Source organism: Oncorhynchus masou, chromosome 5 (assembly GCF_036934945.1).
Source record: "Oncorhynchus masou masou isolate Uvic2021 chromosome 5, UVic_Omas_1.1, whole genome shotgun sequence".
Taxonomy (NCBI): domain Eukaryota; kingdom Metazoa; phylum Chordata; class Actinopteri; order Salmoniformes; family Salmonidae; genus Oncorhynchus; species Oncorhynchus masou.
The window spans coordinates 85,175,475-85,198,311 of NC_088216.1; the positions used below are offsets into that span (position 1 = coordinate 85,175,475).

Here is a 22,837-nt window from a genome sequence, read left to right on the forward strand (position 1 = left end):
CTCTCATTATACCAGTCTCTCTCTCTCCCTCTCTCTCTCATTATACCAGTCTCTCTCTCTCTCTCTCTGTATCGTTCTCTCATTATGCCAGTCTCTCTCTCTCTCTCTCTCTCTCTCTCTCTCTCTCATTATACCAGTCTCTCTCTCCCTCTCTCTCTCTCTGTCTCGCTCTCTCATTATGCCAGTCTCTCTCTCTCTCTCTCTCTCTCTCATTACCAGTCTCTCTCTCTCTCTCTCTCTCTCTCTCTCTCGCTCTCTCTCATTACCACTCTCTCTCTCTCATTACCAGTCTCTCTCTCTCTCATTACCAGTATCTCTCTTTCGCTCTCTCTTTCTCTCTAAATTCAAAGGGCTTTATTAGCATGGGAAACATATGTTTACATTGCTAAAGCAAATGGAATAGACAATAAACAAAAGGGAAATTAACAAGGGAAACATTAGTAAACATTACACTTGTACACTAAAACAAAAGTTTTAAAAGTATATAGACATTTCAAATGATGTATTATTGTCTACGTACAGTGTTGTAACAATGTGCAAATAGTTGAAGTATGAAAGTAAAATAAATAAACAGATAAATATATAAATATAGGTTAGGTTTTATTTACAATGTTGTTTGTGTTCCACTGGTTGCCCTTTTCTCATGGCAACGGGCCACAAATCTTGTTGCTGTATTCTATAAAATCCTTTCTCTGCAATTAATATTACCTGATTGAGCTAATCATGTAAATGTAATTAACTAGAAAGTTGGGACACCACGAAAGAACGTTGACAGAGCTGTTATCTTCCGAATAAACTATTAAAGACCTGGTAATCATTCACCTCAATAGCAGTCAATGTTAATTCGTCACCTTATTCAGTCTCATCTGAAAGTTGTAAATTCTTGGTTGTCTTCACAAACCCTGGCTAACAAGTTGAATCAGCAATGTAACGTTTGGTTAAATTATTTAATTACTAAATACCTAAACAATCACACAGAATTACACATACACAGGATTGGTCATACATGAAAAACGTCCCTGGTGGACGGAACCGTTATGACGGCTGGTTACACAAAGAGAGGGGGTTGGGCTTGAATGAAAGAGCGGGAGGACTGAAGAACAAAGGTAGAAGCTATGCTATCGTAAATACAGAATCTTATACATTCTAAATAACCTCCCATTTGGAAAAAGGAAAATGCAATAAATATTTACTCTGAGCTGCGCTTCAGTAGGTTGGTCGTAGATGGAAGACCGGGTTGTCCAGCATGGATCTCTTGTCCTCTGAAGAATGTCTAGTGGTGAACTGGAGCATGGTAGAATGGATCCTTTGTCCGTCCTCTCGGAGGCCACGTTTACAGTTGCTGCGGCTAACTCAATCGGCTAGGAGGTATCACTTCTTTAGTGAACAAGAGTTCAAAGTTCATACCAAGTTGCCATACTTTAAGCTCATGCTATATTCTGGCTGGTATAGTCGAAATTCACCCTTTCGGCTTGTTGATCGTCATCTTCACGTTGAAATTCGATGCTAATTTTGTTAAGTTCTTGTCATTCAACCAGAGCTCACACTGAGGTTGGCTTAGTTCTGTGATCTTGTCCTTTTAACGCAGGGACCGCAAGTCCTCACTTCCTTGGACAGAAAGTTGGACTGGCTTATATCGTGGTGAAGAGAAGGGCGTGTTTCATAGTTTACAACCAATGTCTGTTCACTTGGGCGGGGCCTCTGAGTGAGCAGAGTTTACTCTTATGACAAACCGTTCTCTCATTAAAGAAGATAAAATTACATTTCATCTTTTCACAAATAGTTTAATATTTAAACATTTAAATTGCACAACAATTCCATGTGAATCTGAAAACTAGATAACTTCCAAGATACAGGTTATGTCATACTATCATTAGTAATCATGTCTCAGACAACAACTGATCTGACATCATATTCATTAAGTACCAACGCATATTTCCAACTGATTGGATTACCGAAATATGGTTCCGTTTCCCGTCTTCTGATGTAACCAGACTATGTTAACAAAGGCTTTCCAAGAGTCAACTCTATTAAGATGAGAGAAAATGGAAAAGGTATTTATGGGGGTCATAAATCTCCCCCAACAGGCCAACGTCATGACAGGAGTTTATCAATGTTTGATTTGTTTTCAAATGATTTGTGGGTCTATGGTGAAATATGCGTCTCTATTGTGGTCATTCATTTGTCAGGAGGTTAGGACGTGTAGCTCAGATTCCACCTCATTTTGTGGGCAGTGTGCACATAGCCTGTCTTCTCCTGAGAGCTAAGTCTGCCTATAGCGGTCTTTCTCAATAGCAAGGCTATGCTCACTGAGCCTGTACATGGTCATGGATTTTCCTAATTTAGGGTCAGTCCCAGTGGTCAGGTATTCTTCCACGGTCTACTGTCGGTTTCGGGCATTCCAATTTGTTCTGTTTTTTTTGTTATTATTTTCAATGTGTCAAATAGTTATCTTTTTGCCTTCTCATAATTTGGTTGGGTCTAAATGTGTTTCTATCCTGGGGCTCTGTTCACAAACACAAAAAATACCCCACAGAGCCCCAGGATATAAACAGACCCAACCAAATGATGAGAACTCTGGCTGAGGCTCATCTCTTTGTAGGTAAGGGCTTTGTGGTGGAATGTGTGGGAATCGTTTCCATTTAGGGGGTTGTAGAAATTAACAGCTCTTTTCTGGATTTTGATAACTAGTGGTTATAGTCCTAATTCTGTTCTGCATGCATTGTTTGTGCTTTTGCATTGTACACACATTATATTTTTTGCAGAATTCTGCATGCAGTCTCTCAATTGGGTGTTTGTCCCATTTTGTGAATTCTTGGTTGGTGAGTGGACCCCAGACCTCACAACCATAGAGGGCATGTTAGTTAAGTTTTCTGTTCCTTTTGACAGCATAAAAGGCCCTTCTTGGCTTGTCTCTTAGATAGTTCATAGCCTTGTGGATGTTACCTGTGGTGTTGATGTTTAGGCCGAGGAAGGTGTAATTCTTTGTGTGCTCTAGGGCAACAGTGTCTAGATAGAATTTGTATTTGTTGTTTTGGCTACTGGAAATTCTTTGAAACACCATTATTTTTGTCTTACTGAGATTCACTGTCAGGGTCCAGGTCTGAGAATCTGTGCAGAAGACCTAGGTGCTGCTGTAGGCGCTCCTTGGTTGGGGACAGAAGCACCAGATCATCTGCAAGCAGCAGACATTTGAGTCCAGTAGGGTGAGGCTGCAGAATGTTCTAGTGCCATGTTTCCCGAGATTGCTGCAGACTGGCAGTACCAGTCAAAAGTTTGGACACACCTACTCTTTCTTTATTGTGACTATTTTCTACCTTGTAGAATAATAATGAAGACATCAAAACTATGAAATAACACATATGGAATCATGTAGTAACCAAAAAAGTGTTGAACAAATCAAAATATATATTATATTTGAGATTCTTCAAAGAAGCCACCCTTTTCCTTGATGACAGCTTTGCACACTGTTGGGATTCTCTCAACCAGCTTCATGAGGTATCACCTGGAATGCATTTCAATGAACAGGTGAACCTTGTTAAAAGTTAATTAGTGGAATTTCTTTCCTTCTGAGCCAATCAGTTGTGTTGTGACAAGGTAGGGGCGGTATACAGAAGATAGCCTTATTTGGTAAAATACCAATTCCATATTATAGCAAGAACAGCTCAAATAAGCAAAGAGAAATGACAGTCTATCATTACTTGAAGACAAGAACTTTGAATGTTTCTTCAAGTGCAGTCGCAGAAACCATCAATCTCTATGATGAAACTGGGTCTCATGAGGACAGCCAGAAGAAAGGAAAGTTACCTCTGCTGCAGAGGATACATTCATTAGAGTTGCAGCCCAAATAAATGCTTCACAGAGTTCAGGTAACAGACACATCTCAACATCAACTGTTCAGAGGAAACTGCGTGAATCAGGCCTTCATGGTCGATTTGCTGCAAAGAAACCACTACCAAAGGACAACAATACGAAGAAAAGACTTGCTTGGGCCAAGAAACACGAGCAATGGACACTAGACCGGTGGAAATCTGTCCTTTAGTCTGATGAGTCCAAATTTTTGGTAAAACTGGTTTAAGTTTGACTGCAGTGCCGCTTCTGGATGAGCACTTTCTTGTTTGCTTATGGCCTTATACAGCTCGTTGAGTGAGGTCTTAGTGCCAGCTTTGGTTTATGGTGATACATAGAGGGCTACGAATAATATAGATGAGAACTCTCTTGGTTGATAGTGTGGTCTACTGCTTATCATAAGGTACTCAACCTCAAGGGAGGAATACCTCAATAATTCTTTAATAGTAGACATTGCACACCAGCTGTTATTGACAAATAGACACACACCCCGCCCTTCGTTTTACCAGACGTAGCTGCTCTGTCCTGCTGATGCATGGAAAATCCTGCCAGCTCTATATTATCCATGAAGTCGTTCAGCCAAGACTCGGTGAAACATAAGATGTTACAGTTTTTAATGTCCCGTTGTTAGGATAGTGTTGATCGTATATCATCCATTTTATTCTCCAGTGATTTGCACGTTGGCCAATAGAACGGTTCCTGAGACACCAGCATATCCTTCACTCATTGAAAAAAAAAATCTTCATCCAGTTCAATTTTCGGTCATAAAAAGATGGTAGCAGCAACATTATGTACAAAATAAAAAATAAGTTACAAACAATGCAAAAAAAAATGAACAAAATAGCAAAGTTGGTTAGGAGCACGTAAAATGGCAGCCTTTCCCACCGGCACCATTCTTACACAACTGCAGGAGACTTGTTGGACTTTAACACTCTGAGCTTGGGGGAGTTTGAGGTGGTGGGAGGTAAAGCCCTCCACAACCTCTGCATTAAGGTGAGGAACATGGAGCCCTGGCCACTAATAGCTGGTTGGTACGGGTTGAACCGGGAGTCGGACAGGGGTGTCCTTTCTGTGTCGTTAGTGAAACTGTGCATCGTGTTTTCTGTGTGCGCCAGGTTAAGGCCATTAATGTCTTTGTTGGAATGTCTGTGTGAGAGGTTGTGGGTGGAGTTTACTGTTGGGATGTTTATAATGGGGTACAGGTATTCGAATAAGGAAAAAGCCAAATGTGTTTTGTTGAATTTTCTGTTTGCTCAGGCAAAGTTGTCTCTTTAGATAACAAGGAGGGACAGGGTCAAAGGTTGAGGGATAACAGACCCTTTACTATTATTTAATGGGATGGTCTCTGCGCGCCTTAGGGTGGAATTTGAGTTGTATAACATGATAAACAGTTTTTTAGGAGATATGGTGTGTCGGGAGGGGGGTTGCTGCCTGTACAGCTGGGGAAGATAGGTTGGTTATACGGTTGTAGAAGTGCTGAAGTTTTGGTTATTGTGATGTTTGATGTTGAGGGCAAGTTGAGTATGCAGCACAGGGATATTGTGAGGTTTAATGAAATGAGAATGTATCATTAAAGAAAGACTCTCTCTCTCTCTCTCTCTCTCTCTCTCATTACCAGTATCCTCTCTCTCTCTCTCTCTCTCTCTCTCTCTCTCTCATTACCAGTATCCTCTCTCTCTCTCTCTCTCTCATTACCAGTATCCTCTCTCTCTCTCTCTCTCTCTCTCTCTCTCTCTCTCTCTCATTACCAGTATCCTCTCTCTCTCTCTCTCATTACCAGTATCCTCTCTCTCTCTCTCTCTCTCTCTCTCTCTCTCTCTCTCTCTCCCTCAATACCAGTATCCTCTCTCTCTCTCTCTCTCTCTCTCTCTCTCTCTCTCTCTCTCTCATTACCAGTATCCTCTCTCTCTCTCTCTCTCTCTCTCATTACCAGTATCCTCTCTCTCTCTCTCTCTCTCTCTCTCTCTCATTACCAGTATCCTCTCTCTCTCTCTCTCTCTCTCTCTCTCTCTCTCTCTCTCTGTCACGCCCTGACCTTAGAGATCCTTTTTATGTCTCTAGCTTGGTTTTGTCAGGGCGTGAGTTGGGGTGGGTATTCTATGTTTTGTATTTCTGTGTGTTTGGCCGGGTGTGGTTCTCAATCAGAGGCAGCTGTCTATCGTTGTCTCTGATTGAGAACCATACTTAGGTAGCCTTTTCACACCTGTGTTTTGTGGGTAGTTGTTTTCTGTTTATGTGTCTGCACTAGACAGAAATGTTTTGTTCATTCTCTTTGTTATTTTTTGCTATTTCTGTGTTCAGTTTAATAAAAATCATGAACACATGCTACGATGCATCTTGGTCCTCTCCTTCCAACAGCCGTTTCTCTCTCCCAGTACCCTCTCTGTCCCTCTCTCAATTCAAGGGGCTTTATTGGCATGGGAAACGTGTTAATATTGCCAAAGCAAGTGAGGTAGATAATATACAAAAGTGAAAATAAATATGGGTTGTATTTACAATGGCGTTTGCCTGGTTGTTGTTTGTTCTTCACTGGTTGCCCTTGTGGGAGTTTATCAAAATTGGGTTTGTTTTCAAATTCTTTATGGGTTTTATCTGAGGGAAATATGTGTCTCTATGGTCATACATTGGGCAGGAGGTTAGGAAGTGCAGCTCAGTTTCCACCTCATTTTGTGGGCAGTGAGCACATAGCTTGTCTTCTCTTGAGAGCCTACAGCGGCCTTTCTCAATAGCAAGGCTATGCTCACTGAGTCTGTACATAGTCAAAGCTTTCCTTAATTTTGGGTCAGTCACAGTGGTCAGGTATTCTGCCGCTGTGTACTCTCTGTTTAGGGTAAAATAGCATTCTAGTCTGCTCTTTTGTTGTTGATTCTTTCCAATGTGTCAAGTAATTATCTTTTTGTTTTCTCATGATTCGGTTGGGTCTAATTGTGTTGGTGTCCTGGGGCTCTGTGGGGTCTGTTTGTGTTTGTGCGCAGAGTCCCCGTACTAGCTGGCAGAGGGAGGTCTCACTCCAGGTTCATCTCTCTGTAGGTGATGGCTTTGTTATGGAAGGTAATCGCTTACTTTTAGGTGGTTGTAGAATTTAACGGCTATTCTGTGGATTTTGATAATTAGTGGGTATCGGCCTAATTCTGATCTGCATGCATTATTTGGTGTTCTACCTCTTTCCATCAGTTTGTATAGCAGACCTTCATGCCAAATTGAGTCGAAGGCTTTTTTAAAAATCAACAAAGCATGAGAAGGCTTTGCCTTTGTTTTGGTTTGTTTGGTTGTCAATCAGGGTGTGCAGGGTGAATACATGGTCTGTTGTACGGTAATTTGCTAAAAAGCCAATTTGACATTTGCTCAGTACATTGTTTTCATTGAGGAAATGTACGAGTCTCTCTCTCTCTTTTCAATTACAGCGAGAGGCCGTGTGAGCCTCTGATAAAGAAGAGAGCATCAGAAAGTCATTGCTCTTCTTGAGGAAGGATACAGAGGCATTTGAGTCAGCACCAGGGCCTTGAGCAGTGCAGCATGGGAAATGTACAGATACAGTACAGCTCCAATAGTATTGGGACATGTTTTTTATTTTATCTTTATTTAACGAGGCAAGTCAGTTAAGAAAAATTCTTATTTTCAATGACGGCCTAGAAACAGTGGGTTAACTGCCTGTTCAGGGGCAGAACGACAGATTTGTACCTTGTCAGCTCAGGGGTTTGAACTTGCAACCTTCCGGCTACTAGTCCAATGCTCTAACCACTAGGCTACCCTGCCTCCCCATTTTTGGCTCTGTACTCCAGCACTTTGGGTTTGAAATGATACAATCAGGTTAAAGTGCAGACAGTCAGCTTTATTTTAAAGGGAATTTTCATCTATTTAGAGATTACAGCACTTTCTGAACATAGTCTCCCTATTTTAGTGGACCAAAGTATTGGGACAAATTCATTTATATGTGTATTAAAGTAGTAACAAATTAAGTATTTGTATATATTCTGTCACTTCAATGTCACCATAATATTGTAAAAAAACATTTATATTTGGCCTCAATATTGGAATACCAATGGAGAATGGACGTAGAAAATGCAAATTGCTACTGCATGCGTGTGTTGAATTCTACATACTCACACTGAAGACTTTTGCAGCCTCTGACTTAAAGCTACGGTAATGAGATTAGATTTTCTTCCCCGGCATGAACTTTGAACTCTTGTTGTTTTGGTAATCAGCTGGGTGGATATCAAGAATTGAAATGACCATTAAACATATTCCCAGATAGTCCCTTTGAGGACGAATGAAAGGCCTTTCCACACAGACACTACGTCTACATACCGGTGCAGAGAGAAGCGCTGTATTGATTTTCATCTGACTACCGCCATATTCTTTCAGTTGATTCCTGCAGAAAACAAGCGTTCCCGACGAGAGATACAATTATATGACAATGAAGAAGCATTCGATAATTCGATCCCAACTTGATTTAAAAGAGTCGATAATGTACCATTTTTCACTGCAATTGTGTTCCAACCGTGTGGAGTATGAATTTGCAGATAGAGCTAGATTCATATTGATGAGGAACAAAAGTGCAGTGTGAAGATTCTGATCTCTCTCCAAGGATATTATCTCTCTTGGAAATATCAAAGATAGTTTTTTGAGAAGTTGTTCTTTTATTTTAAAACAGATTCAGAGTTGATCCGAGACTGAGAGTTTGAAAATAAATTCTACATGGACAAGCTTGCTTACCTGTCTATCTGTCTCTCTTCCTTTCCTTAGCAAGTAGCTAATGTTTGATCTCTGTTGATTCTTCTGAAGTGGTTTCACGTTCACAAACTCTCCCTCCCTCCCTCCCTCCCTCCCTCCCTCCCTCCCTCCCCCCTCCCTCCCTCCCCTCCCTCCCTCCCTCCCTCCCTCCCTCCCTCCCTCCCCTCCCTCCCTCCCTCCTCCCTCCCTCCCTCCCTCCCTCCCTCTCCCTCCCTCCCTCCCTCCCCCCTCCCTCCCTCCCTCCTCCCTCTCTCCCTCCCTCCCTCCCTCCCTCCCTCCCTCCCTCCCCCCTCCCTCCCTCCCTCCCTCCCTCCCTCCCTCCCTCCCTCCCTCCCTCCCTCACCTGTCTCTCCCCAGACTGGCAGGTATTCATCCTGTTGTATATCCAACATCAGCTCCAGGCCGTTCCCCATCCCTCCCTTCATGGTCACCAGCAGCGGCCGGTTATCTTGGCCAGAGTTGAACGTGTAGCACTTCCCATAACGGGTGAAGATCTGAAACAAGAAGGCCAATGGGTTTCAATTAGCAGTATAATGAAGAAAACGCAATGTGTCTCAAATGCCAAGCAATAAAGGGCACTACTATGACCTACGTACGTGAGCCACAAGGTACCTGCATTTGGAAAGTATTCACCCTCCTTGACTTTTCCACATTTTGTTGCGTTACCTCCTTATTCTTAAATTGATTCAATTGTTTTTCCTCATCAATATACACACAATAGCCCATAATGACATCACAATACCCCACAATGACATCACAATAGCGCATAATGACATCACAATACCCCATAATGACATCACAATAGCCCATAATGACATCACAATACCCCATAATGACATCACAATACCCCAAAATGACAAAGCAAAACAGTTTTTTTCAAAATTTTTGGACAATTATAAAAAATGTGCAAAGTATTCAAAACCCTTTACTCAGTAATTTGTTGTAGCAACTTTGGCAGCAATTACAGCATCGAGTCTTCTTGGGTATGACACTACAAGCTTGGCACACCTGTATTTGGGGAGTTTCTCCCATTCTTCTCTGTAGATCCTCTCAAGCTCTGTCAGGTTGGATGAGGAGCTTCGCAGCACAGCTATTTTCAGGTCTCTCCAGAGATGTTCAATCAGGTTTATGTCTGGCTTCTGGCGAGGCCACTCATGGACATTCAGAGACTTGTCCTGAGGCCACCCCTGCATTGTCTCTGCTGTGTGTTTGAGGTCGTTGTTCTGTTGGAAGGGTGAACCTTCACCCCAGTCTGAGGTCCTGAGTGCTCTGGAGCAGGTTTTCATCAAGGATCTCTCTGTACTTTGTTCCGTTTATCTTTCCCTCGATCCTGACTAGTCTCCCAGTCCGTTCTGCTGAAAAATGTCCCACAGCATGATCCTGCCACCACCATGGTGCCAGGTTTCCTCGAGAAGTGACGTTTAGTATTCAGGCCAAAGAGTTCAATCTTGGTTTCATCAGACCAGAGACTCTTGTTTCTCATGGTCTGAGAGTCATTTAGGTGCCTTTTGGCAAACTCCAAACGGGCTGTCATGTGTCTTTTAATGAGGAGTGGCTTCCGTCTGCCACTCTACCATAAAGGCCTGAGTGGTGGAGTGCTGCAGAGATGGTTCTCCCATCTCATCAGAGTAACTCTAGAGCTCTGTCAGAGTTACCATCAGGTTCTTGATAACCTCCTGACCAAGGCCCTTCTCTCCCGATTGCTCAGTTTGGCCAGGTGGCCAGCTCTAGGATGAGTCTTGGTGGTTCCAAACTTCTTCCATTAAAGAATGATGGAGGCCACTGTGTTCTTGGGGACTTTCAAAGCTGTTGAAATGTTTTGGTACCCTTCCCCAGATCTGTGCCTTGACACAATCCTGTCTCAGAGCTCTATGGACATTTCCTTTGACCCCATGGCTTGGTTTTTGCTCTGACATGCGCTGTCAACTGTGGGACCTTTATATAGACAGGTGTGTGCCTTTCCAAATCATGTCCAATTCATTTAATTTACCACAGGTGGACTCCAATCAAGTTGTAGAAACATCTCAAGGATGATCAATGGAAACAGGATGCACCTGAGCTCAATTTCGAGTCTCATAGCAAAGGGTCTGAATACTTATGGAAATGGAAAGTTATTTCTGTTTTTATATTACATTTTTAAATATTTTTCTGATTTTATTTTTAATACATTTGCAAACATTTCTAAAAACCTGTTTTTATGTTGTCATTATGGGGTACTGTGTGTAGATTGCTGAATATTGTATATGTTGAATCGATTTTAAAATAAGGCTGTAAGGTAACAACATGTGGAAGAAGTCTAGGGGTCTGAATACTTTCCGAAGGCACTGTATTTGTGGATGCAGCTTTTCTGAAAATCTGTAAACTGTAATGTGACAAAGACAAAATACACACTTTATACAGTAAGTCAGACATTGGCAGTGAAACCTCTTAAAACCCCTAAACACAAACGTATCAACATTTAATGAAATGTCCTTTGAAAAATGTCAACCTTTGTAAGGTTTGAGGTTTGACCTTTAGAGAGAAGAATGACTGGGGCTGGCAGGCACAGTGAGAAGTTGCAGCAGTAGATACCTGGTGGTGGGGGGGTGTGGCTACAACAATAGATACCTGGTGGCAGGGGGTGGGGACTGGCTACAAGAGTAGATACCTGGTGGTGGGGGGAAGTGGTTACAACAGTAGATACCTGGTCGTGGGGGGGGAGTGGCTACAACAGTAGATACCTGGTGGTGGGGGGTGTGGCTACAACAGTAGATACCTGGTGGTGTGGGGGGGGACTGGCTACAACAGTAGATACCTGGTGGTGGGGGGGAAGTGGCTACAACAGTAGATACCTGGTCGTGGGGGGGGAAGTGGCTACAACAGTAGATACCTGGTGGTGGAGGGTGTGGCTACAACAATAGATACCTGGTGGTGGGGGGAAGTGGTTACAACAGTAGATACCTGGTGTGTGGGGGGGGGGGGATACATGGTGGGGGTGGCTACAACAGTAGATACCTGGTGGTGTGGGGGGGGGGGGGAAGTGGCTACAACAGTAGATACCTGGTGGTGGGGGTGTGTGGCTACAACAATAGATACCTGGTAGTGGAGGGGTGTGGCTACAACAATAGATACCTGGTGGTGGGGGGTGTGGCTACAACAGTAGATACCTGGTGGTGGAGGGTGGCTACAACAATAGATACCTGGTGGTGGGGGTGTGTGGCTACAACCATAGATACATGGTGGTGGGGTGTGGCTACAACAATAGATACCTGGTAGTGGAGGGGTGTGGCTACAACAATAGATACCTGGTGGTGTGGGGGAGTGGCTACAACAATAGATACCTGGTGGTGGGGGTGTGTGGCTACAACCATAGATACATGGTGGGGGGTATGGCTACAACAGTAGATACCTGGTGGTGGGGGGTGGGGACTGGCTACAACAATAGATACCTGGTGGGGGGTGTGACTACAACAATAGATACCTGGTGGAGGGGGGTTACAACAGTAGATAACTGGTGGTCGGGAGGTGTGGTTACAACAATAGATACCTGGTGGTGGGGGTGTGTGGTTACAACAGTAGATACCTGGTGGTGGGAGGGGTGTGGTTACAACAGTAGATACCTGGTGGTGGGGGGGTATGGTTACAACAGTAGATACCTGGTGGTGGGGGGGTGTGACTACAACAATAGAAACCTGGTGGTGGAGGGTGGGGACTGGCTAAAACAATAGATACCTGGTGTTGGAGGGTGTGGCTACAACAGTAGATACCTGGTGGTGAGGTGGGGGGGATGGGAAGTGGCTACAACAGTAGATACCTGGTGGTGGGGGTGTGTGGTAACAACAGTAGATAACTGGTGGGGGGGGTGTGGCTACAACAGTATATACCTGGTGGTGTGGAGGTGTGACTACAACAATAGATACCTGGTGGTGGAGGGGTGTGGCTACAACAGTAGACACCTGGTGGTGGAGGGGAATGGCTGCAACAGTAGATACCTGGTGGTGTGGAGGTGTGACTACAACAGTAGATACCAGGTGGTGAGGTGTGTGGCTACAACAGTAGATACCTGGTGGTGTAGGGTGGAAGTGGCTACAACAGTCGATAACTGGTGGTGGTTGGGGGAAGTGGCTACAACAGTAGAAACCAGGTGGTGGAGGGGTTTGGCTACAACAGTAGATACCTGATGGTGGAGGGTGGGGAGTGGCTACAACAGTAGATACCTGGTGGGGGGGGAAGTGGCTACAAGAGTAGATATCTGGTGGTGGGGGGTGTGTGGCTACAACAGTAGATACCTGGTGGTGTGGGGGAAGTGGCTATAACAGTAGATACCTGGTGGTGTAGGGGGATGTGGATACAACAGTAGATTCCTGGTGGTGTAGGGGGAAGTGGCTACAACAGTAGATACCTGGTGGTGTAGGGGGAAGTGGCTACAACAGTCGATACCTGGTGGTGGTTGGGTGGAGTGGCTACAACAGTAGATACCTGGTGGTGTAGGGGGATGTGGATACAACAGTAGATACCTGGTGGTGTAGGGGGAAGTGGCTACAACAGTAGATACCTGGTGGTTTGGGGGGAAGTGGCTACAACAATAGATACCTGGTGGTGTGGAGGGAAGTGGCTTCAACAGTAGATACCTGGTGGTGTGGGGGAAGTGGCTACAACAGTAGATACCTGGTGGTGTGGGGGAAAGTGGCAACAACAGTAGATACCTGGTGGTGTGGGGGGAAGTGGCTACAAAAGTAGATACCTGGTGGTGTGGGGGGGAAAGTGGCTACAAAAATAGATACCTGGTGGTGTGGGGGGAAGTGGCTTCAACAGTAGATACCAGGTGGTGTGGGGGGAAGTGGCTACAAAAATAGATACCTGGTGGTGTTAGAGGGAAGTGGCTACAACAGTAGATACCTGGTGGTGTGGGGAGGGAAGTGGCTACAACAGTAGATACCTGGTGGTGTGGGGGGAAGTGGCCACAACAGTAGATACCTGGTGGTGTAGGGGGGAAGTGGCTACAACAGTAGATACCTGGTGGTGGGGGGGAAGTGGACACAACAGTTGATACCTGGTGGTGTAGGGACGGAAGAGGACACAACAGTAGATACCTGGTGGTGTGGGGACGGAAGTGGCTACAACAGTAGATACCTGGTGGTGGACGGAAGTGGGGACTGGTGGTGGCTACAACAGTAGATACCTGGTGGTTTGGGGGGAAGTGGCTACAACAGTAGATAACTGGTGGTGTGGGGACGGAAGTGGCTACAACAGTAGATACCTGGTGGTGTGGGGAAGTGGCTACAACAGTAGATACCTGGTGGTTTGGGGGGAAGGGGCTACAACAGTAGATACCAGGTGGAAGAGGGTGTGGCTACAACAGTAGATACCTGGTGGTGTGGTAGGGAGTGGCTACAACAGTAGATACCAGGTGGTGAGGTGGGGGGGTGGGAAATGGGCACAACAGTAGATACCAGGTGGTGAGGTGTGTGGCTACAACAGTAGATACCTGGTGGTGTAGGGTGGAAGTGGCTACAACAGTAGATACCTGGTGGTGTAGGGGGAAGTAGCTACAACAGTCGATAACTGGTGGTGGTTGGGGGGAGTGGCTACAACAGTAGATACCAGGTGGTGGAGGGGTTTGGCTACAACAGAAGATACCTGGTGGTGGTAGGGTGTGGCTAAAACAGTAGATACCTGGTGGGGGGGGTGGGAGTGGCTACAAGAGTAGATACCTGGTGGTGGGGGTGTGTGGCTACAACAGTAGATACCTGGTGGTGTGGGGACGGAAGTGGACACAACAGTAGATACCTGGTGGTGGGGGGTGTGTGGCTACAACAGTAGATACCTGGTGGTGTGGGGGAGAAGTGGCTACAACAGTAGATACCTGGAGGTGTAGGGGGAAGTGGTTCAACAGTAGATACCTGGAGGTGTAGGGGGAAGTGGTTCAACAGTAGATAACTGGTGGTGTTGGGACGGAAGTGGCTACAACAGTAGATACCTGGTGGAAGAGGGGTGTGGCTACAACAGTAGATACCTGGTGGTGGAGGGTGGGGAGTGGCTACAACAGTACATACCAGGTGGTGAGGTGGGGGGTGGGAAGTGGCCACAACAGTAGATAACTGGTGCTGGAGGTGTGTGGCTACAACAGTAGATACCTGGTGGTGTAGGGGGGAAGTGGCTACAACAGTAGATACCTGGTGGTGTGGGGGGAAGTGGCTACAACAGTAGATACCTGGTGGTGTGGGGACGGAAGTGGCTACAACAGTAGATACCTGGTGGTGTGGGGGAAGTGGCTACAACAGTAGATACCTGGTGGTGTGGGGACGGAAGTGGCTACAACAGTAGATACCTGGTGGTGTGGGGGGGGAAGTGGCTACAACAGTAGATACCTGGTGGTGTGGGGACGGAACTGGACACAACAGTAGATACCTGGTGGTGTGTGGGGGAGTGGCTACAACCGTAAATAGCTGGTGGTGTGGGGACGGAAGTGGCTACAACAGTAGATATCTGGTGGTGTGGGGGAAGTGGCTACAACAGTAGATACCTGGTGGTGTGGGGACGGAAGTGGCTACAACAGTAGATACCTGGTGGTGTGGGGGAGGTGGCTACAACAGTAGATACCTGGTGGTGTGGGGACGGAAGTGGACACAACAGTAGATACCTGGTGGTGTGTGGGGGAAGTGGCTACAACAGTAGATACCTGGTGGTGTGGGGACGGAAGTGGCTTCAACAGTAGATATCTGGTGGTGTGGGGGAAGTGGCTACAACAGTAGATATCTGGTGGTGTGGGGGAAGTTGTTCAAAGTAGATACCTGGTGGTGTAGGGGGAAGTGGTTCAACAGTAGATAACTGGTGGTGTGGGGGGGAAGGGGCTACAACAGTAGATACCTGGTGGAAGTAGGGGGGAAGTGGCTACAACAGTAGATACCTGGTGGAAGGGAGTGTGTCTACAACAGTAGATACCTGGTGGTGGATGGTGGGAGTGGCTACCACAGTAGATACCAGGTGGTGGGGGGTTGGCTACAACAGAAGATACCTGGTGGTGGAGGAAGTGGCTACAACAGTAGATACCTGATGGCGGAGGGTGGGGAGTGGCTACAACAGTAGATACCAGGTGGTGAGGTGGGGGGGTGGGAAGTGGGTACAACAGTAGACACCTGGTGGTGGTAGGGTGTGGCTAAACAGTAGATACCTGGTGGGGGGGAGTGGCTACAAGAGTAGATATCTGGTGGTGGGGGGTGTGTGGCTACAACAGTAGATACCTGGTGGTGTGGGGGAGAAGTGGCTACAACAGTAGATACCTGGCGGTGTGGGGGGAAGTGGCTATAACAGTAGATACCTGGTGGTGGGTGGGGGGGAAGTGGCTACAACAGTAGATACCTGGTGGTGTAGGGGGAAGTGGCTACAACAGTAGATACCTGGTGGTGTAGGGGGAAGTGGTTCAACAGTAGATAACTGGTGGTGTGGGGACGGAAGTGGACACAACAGTAGATACCTGGTGGTGTGGGGACGGAAGTGGACACAACAGTAGATACCTGGTGGTGTGTGGGGGAAGTGGCTACAACAGTAGATACCTGGTGGTGTGGGGACGGAAGTGGCTTCAACAGTAGATATCTGGTGGTGTGGGGGAAGTGGCTACAACAGTAGATACCTGGTGGTGTGGGGGAAGTGGCTACAACAGTAGATACCTGGTGGTGTGGGGGAAGTGGCTACAACAGTAGATAACTGGTGGTGTGGGGACGGAAGTGGCTACAACAGTAGATACCTGGTGGTGTGGGGGGGAAGGGGCTACAACAGTAGATACCAGGTGGAAGAGGGGTGTGGCTACAACAGTAGATACCTGGTGGTGGAGGGGTGTGGCTACAACAGTAGATACCTGGTGGTGAGGTGGGGGGTGGGAAGTGGCCAAACAGTAGATAACTGGTGGTGGAGGTGTGTGGCTACAACAGTAGATACCTGGTGGTGTGGGGGGAAGTGGCTACAACAGTAGATACCTGGTGGTGTAGGGAGGAAGTAGCTACAACAGTCGATAACTGGTGGTGGTTGGGGGGAGTGGCTACCACAGTAGATACCAGGTGGTGGAGGGGTTTGGCTACAACAGAAGATACCTGGTGGTGGAGGGGTGTGGCTACAACAGTAGATACCTGGTGGTGTGGGGGAGAAGTGGCTACAACAGTAGATACCTGGCGGTGTGGGGGGGAAGTGGCTACAACAGTAGATACCTGGTGGTGTAGGGGGAAGTGGCTACAACAGTCGATACCTGGTGGTGGTTGGGTGGAGTGGCTACAACAGTAGATACCTGGTGGTGTAGGGGGATGTGGATACAACAGTAGATACCTGGTGGTGTAGGGGGAAGTGGCTACAACAGTAGATACCTGGTGGTGTGGGGGGAAGTGGCTACAACAGTACATAACCTGGAGGTGTGGGGGGGAAGTGGCTACAACAGTAGATACCTGGTGGTGTGGGGACGGAAGTGGACACAACAGTAGATACCTGGTGGTGTGGGGGGAAGTGGCTACAACAGTAGATACCTAGTGGTGTGGGTGGGAAGTGGCTACAACAGTAGATACCTGTGGTGGGGGGGAGTGGCTACAACAGTAGATACCTGGTGGTGTGGGGGAAGTGGCTACAACAGTAGATAACTGGTGGTGTGGGGGGAAGTGGACACAACAGTAGATACCTGGTGGTGTGGGGGGAAGTTGCTACAACAGTAGATACCTGGTGGTGTAGGGGGAAGTGGCTACAACAGTCGATACCTGGTGGTGGTTGGGTGGAGTGGCTACAACAGTAGATACCTGGTGGTGTGGGGGAAGTGACTACAACAGTAGATAACTGGTGGTGTGGGGACGGAAGTGGCTTCAACAGTAGATATCTGGTGGTGTGGGGACGGAAGTGGCTACAACAGTAGATATCTGGTGGTGTAGGGGAAGTCGCTACAACAGTAGATACCTGGTGGTTTGGGAGGGGGTGGCTACAACAGTAGATACCTGGTGGTGTAGTGGGAAGTGGTTTCAACAGTAGATATCTGGTGGTGTGGGGGAAGTGGCTACAACAGTAGATAACTGGTGGTGTGGGGACGGAAGTGGCTACAACAGTAGATACCTGGTGGTGTGGGGGAAGTGGCTACAACAGTAGATACCTGGTGGTGTGGGGACGGAAGTTGCTACAACAGTAGATACCTGGTGGAGGAGGGGTGTGGCTACAACAGTAGATACCTGGTGGTGGAGGGGTGTGGCTACAACAGTAGATACCTGGTGGTGGAGGGGTGTGGCTACAACAGTAGATACCTGGTGGTGGAGGGTGGGGAGTGGCTACAACAGTAGATACCAGGTGGTGAGGTGGGGGGTGGGAAGTGGCCAAACAGTAGATAACTGGTGGTGGAGGTGTGTGGCTACAACAGTAGATACCTGGTGGTGTGGGGGGAAGTGGCTACAACAGTAGATACCTGGTGGTGTCGGGAGGAAGTAGCTACAACAGTCGATAACTGGTGGTGGTTGGGGGGAGTGGCTACCACAGTAGATACCAGGTGGTGGAGGGGTTTGGCTACAACAGAAGATACCTGGTGGTGGAGGGGTGTGGCTACAACAGTAGATACCTGATGGTGGAGGGTGGGGAGTGGCTACAACAGTAGATACCAGGTGGTGAGGTGGGGGGGTGGGAAGTGGGTACAACAGTAGACACCTGGTGGTGGTGGGGTGTGGCTACAACAGTAGATACCTGGTGGGGGGGAGTGGCTACAAGAGTAGATATCTGGTGGTGGGGGGTGGAAGTGGCTATAACAGTAGATACCTGGTGGTGGGTGGGGGGGAAGTGGCTACAACAGTAGATACCTGGTGGTGTAAGGGGAAGTGGCTACAACAGTAGATACCTGGTGGTGTAGTGGGAAGTGGCTACAACAGTCGATACCTGGTGGTGGTTGGGTGGAGTGGCTACAACAGTAGACACCTGGTGGTGGTGGGGTGTGGCTACAACAGTAGATACCTGGTGGTGTATTGGGAGTGGCTACAACAGTAGATACCTGGTGGTGGGGGGCAAGTGGCTACAACAGTAGATACCTGGTGGTGTGGGGGCTGGCTAGATACCTGGTGGTGTTGGGGGAAGTTTCTACAAAAGTAGATACCTGGTGGTGTAGGGGGAAGAGGCTACAACAGTAGATAGCTGGTGGTGTGGGAGAGTGGCTATAACAGTAGATACCTGGTGGTGTGGGGGGGGAGTGTCTTCAACAGTAGATACCTGGTGGTGTGGGGGGGAAGTGGCTACAACAGTAGATACCTGGTGGTGTGGAGGGGAAGTGGCTACAAAAGTAGATACCTGGTGGTGTAGGGGGAATTGGCTACAACAGTAGATACCTGGTGGTGTAGGGGGGAAGTGGCTACAAAAGTAGATACCTGGTGGTGTTGGGGGGAAGTTTCTACAAAGTAGATACCTGGTGGTGTGGAGGGCAAGTGGCTACAAAAGTAGATACCTGGTGGTGTAGGGGGAACTGGCTACCACAGTAGATACCTGGTGGTGTTGGGGGAAGTTTCTACAAAAGTAGATACCTGGTGGTGTAGGGGGAAGAGGCTACAACGGTAGATACCTTGTGGTGTGGAGGGAAGTTTCTACAAAAGTAGATACCTGGTGGTGTGGGGAAGAAGTGGCTACAACAGTAGATACCTGGTGGTGTGGGGGGGACTCCAGAACTGAGCAACATCAATAAAAACAGAAGACACTCAGGTTACTCTATAGTGTTTCCTACCTGTAAAATGATCACATCATTATCGCTCTGCAGCATAAGGAACAGTGTCTATGTGTCTCTTTATAGAGCACTACTAGGGTGGACGAAACACACACAAAAGACAAAACACAACACCACCCACAACAAAAGGTCACTGCTTTTAGTTCTCATAACTACAATAGAGAAAGTGTTTTCCACCACTGAGTGAATTGCCAAACCAGCTTGCCAGATGAAGAGCAGTTATTTTCACTAACCAGATAGACTGGAATATTTTTCCTCCCTACTGATCACAAGAATACATTAATGGCTGTCTGCAGCTGAAATGGAAACTTTAACAGAAAAATCTCATGTTGCTACTAAAATGTTAATGTTTAATACTCTCTGAATCTATGGTCAATTTTAATTTAGAGCTCACCGTGAGGTAAAAAGGTGTGAGAAGGAGAGAGAGACAAGGCAAGAAGGGCATTCATGCCATCAAAAGGAACATACATTTCAACATACCAATTAGGATCTGGCTAAAAATACTTGAATCAGTCATAGAACCCATTGCCCTTTATGGTTGTGAGGTCTGGGTTCCGCTCACCAACCAAGACTTCCCAAAATGGGACAAACACCAAATTGAGACTCTGCACGCAGAATTCTGCAAAAATATCCTCAGTGTACAACGTTGAACACCAAATAATGCATGCAGAGCAGAATTAGGACGATACCCACTAATTATCAAAATCCAGAAAAGAGCCGTTAAATTCTATAACCACCTAAAAGGAAGCGATTCCCAAACCTTCCACAACAAAGCCATCACCTACAGAGAGATGAACCTGGAGAAGAGTCCCCTAAGCAAGCTGGTCATGGGGCTCTGTTCACAAACACAAACACACCCTACAGAGCCCCAGGACAGCAGCACAATTAGACCTAACCAAATCATGAGAAAACAAAAAGATAATTACTTGACACATTGGAAAGAATTAACAAAAAAACAGAGCAAACTAGAATGCTATTTGACCCTACACAGAGAGTACACAGCGGCAGAATACCTGACCACTGTGACTGACCCAAAATTAAGGAAAGCTTTGACAATGTACAGACTCAGCGAGCATAGCCTTGCTATTGAGAAAGACCGCCATAGGCAGACATGGCTCTCAAGAGAAGACAGGCTATGTGCTCACTGCCCACAAAATGAGGTGGAAACTGAGCTGCACTTCCTAACCTCCTGTCCAATGTATGACCATATTAGAGAGCCATATTTCCCTCAGATTACACAGATCCAAAAAGAATTCGAAAACAAATCCAATTTTGAAAAAAATTATCTACTGGGTGAAATTCCACAGTGTGCCATCAGAGCAGCAAGATTTGTGACCTGTTGCCACGAGAAAAGGGCAACCAGTGACGAACACGCACCATTGTAAATACAACCCATATCTATGCTTATTTATTTTATCTTGTGTCCTTTACCAAATCAAATCAAATTTTATTTGTCACATACACATGCTTAGCAGATGTTAATGCGAGTGTAGCGAAATGCTTGTGCTTCCAGTTCCGACAATGCAGTAATAACCAACAAGTAATCTAACTAACAATTCCAAAACTAATTTCTTATATACAGTGTAAGGGGATAAAGAATATGTACATAAAGATATGAATGAGTGATGGTGCAGAGCAGCATAGGCAAGATACAGTAGATGGTATCGAGTACAGTATATACATATGAGATGAGTATGTAAACAAAGTGGCATAGTTAAAGTGGCTAGTGATACATGTATTACATAAGGATGCAGTAGATGATAGAGTACAGTATATACGTATACATATGAGATGAATAATGTAGGGTATGTAAACATTATATTAGGCAGCATTGTTTAAAGTGGCTAGTGATATATTTTACATCCTTTCCCATCAATTCCCATTATTGAAGTGGCTGGAGTTGAGTCAGTGTGTTGGCAGCAGCCACTCAATGTTAGTGGTTGCTGTTTAACAGTCTGATGGCCTTGAGATAGAAGCTGTTTTTCAGTCTCTCGGTCCCAGCTTTGATGCACCTGTACTGACCTCGCCTTCTGGATGATAGCGGGGTGAACAGGCAGTGGCTCGGGTGGGTGTTGTCCTTGATGATCTTTGTGGCCTTCCTGTAACATCGGGTGGTGTAGGTGTCCTGGAGGGCAGGTAGTTTGCCCCCGGTGATACGTTGTGCAGACGTCACTACCCTCTGGAGAGCCTTACGGTTGTGGGCGGAGCAGTTGCCGTACCAGGCGGTGATACAGCCCGTCAGGATGCTCTCGATTGTGCATCTGTAAAAGTTTGTGAGTGCTTTTGGTGACAAGCCGAATTTCTTCAGCCTCCTGAGGTTGAGGAGGCGCTGCTGCACCTTCTTCACGATGCTGTCTGTGTGAGTGGACCAATTCAGTTTGTCTGTGATGTGTATGCCGAGGAACTTAAAACTTACTACCCTCTCCACTACTGTTCCATCGATGCGGATAGGGGGGTGTTCCCTCTGCTGTTTCCTGAAGTCCACAATCATCTCCTTAGTTTTGTTGACGTTGAGTGTGAGGTTATTGTCCTGACACCACACTCCGAGGGCCCTCACCTCCTCCCTGTAGGCCGTCTCGTCGTTGTTGGTAATCAAGCCGACCACTGTTGTGTCGTCCGCAAACTTGATGATTGAGTTGGAGGCGTGCGTCGCCGCGCAGTCATGGGTGAACAGGGAGTACAGGAGAGGGCTCAGAACGCACCCTTGTGGGGCCCCAGTGTTGAGGATCAGCGGGGTGGAGATGTTGTTGCCTACCCTCATCACCTGGGGGCGGCCCGTCAGGAAGTCCAGTACCCAGTTGCACTGGGCGGGGTCGAGACCCAGGGTCTCGAGCTTGATGACGAGCTTGGAGGGTACTATGGTGTTAAATGCCGAGCTGTAGTCGATGAACAGCATTCTCACATAGGTATTCCTCTTGTCCAGATGGGTTAGGGCAGTGTGCAGTGTGGTTGAGATTGCGTCGTCTGTGGACCTATTTGGGCGGTAAGCAAATTGGAGTGGGTCTAGGGTGTCAGGTAGGGTGGAGGTGATATGGTCCTTGACTAGTCTCTCAAAGCACTTCATGATGACGGAAGTGAGTGCTACGGGGCGGTAGTCGTTTAGCTCAGTTACCTTAGCTTTTTTGGGAACAGGAACAATGGTGGCCCTCTTGAAGCATGTGGGAACAGCAGACTGGTATAGGGATTGTTTGAATATGTCCGTAAACACACCAGCCAGCTGGTCTGCGCATGCTCTGAGGGCGCGGTTGGGGATGCCGTCTTGGCCTGCAGCCTTGCGAGGGTTAACACGTTTAAATGTTTTACTCACTACGGCTGCAGTGAAGGAGAGACCGCATGTTTCCGTTGCAGGCCGTGTCAGTGGCACTGTATTGCCCTAAAAGCGGGCAAAAAAGTTATTTAGTCTGCCTGGGAGCAAGACATCCTGGTCCGTGACTGAGCTGGATTTATTCTTATAGTCCGTGATTGACTGTAGACCCTGCCACATACCTCTTGTGTCTGAGCCGTTGAATTGAGATTCTACTTTGTCTCTATACTGAGGCTTAGCTTGTTTGATAG

At 46.7% G+C, this 22,837-nt stretch overlaps 1 protein-coding gene across 1 annotated transcript in view; it reads right to left on the reverse strand.

Annotated features, from left to right (window-relative positions):
* The window catches only part of LOC135540419 (acid-sensing ion channel 1-like), a 399,782-nt gene that overhangs the window by 42,041 nt on the left and 334,904 nt on the right, over nt 1-22,837 (reverse strand). The window contains exon 3 of the mRNA XM_064967040.1: nt 8,927-9,077. Within this exon, the coding sequence (XP_064823112.1) occupies nt 8,927-9,077 (151 nt within the window). The remainder of the gene's footprint in view (nt 1-8,926; nt 9,078-22,837) is intronic.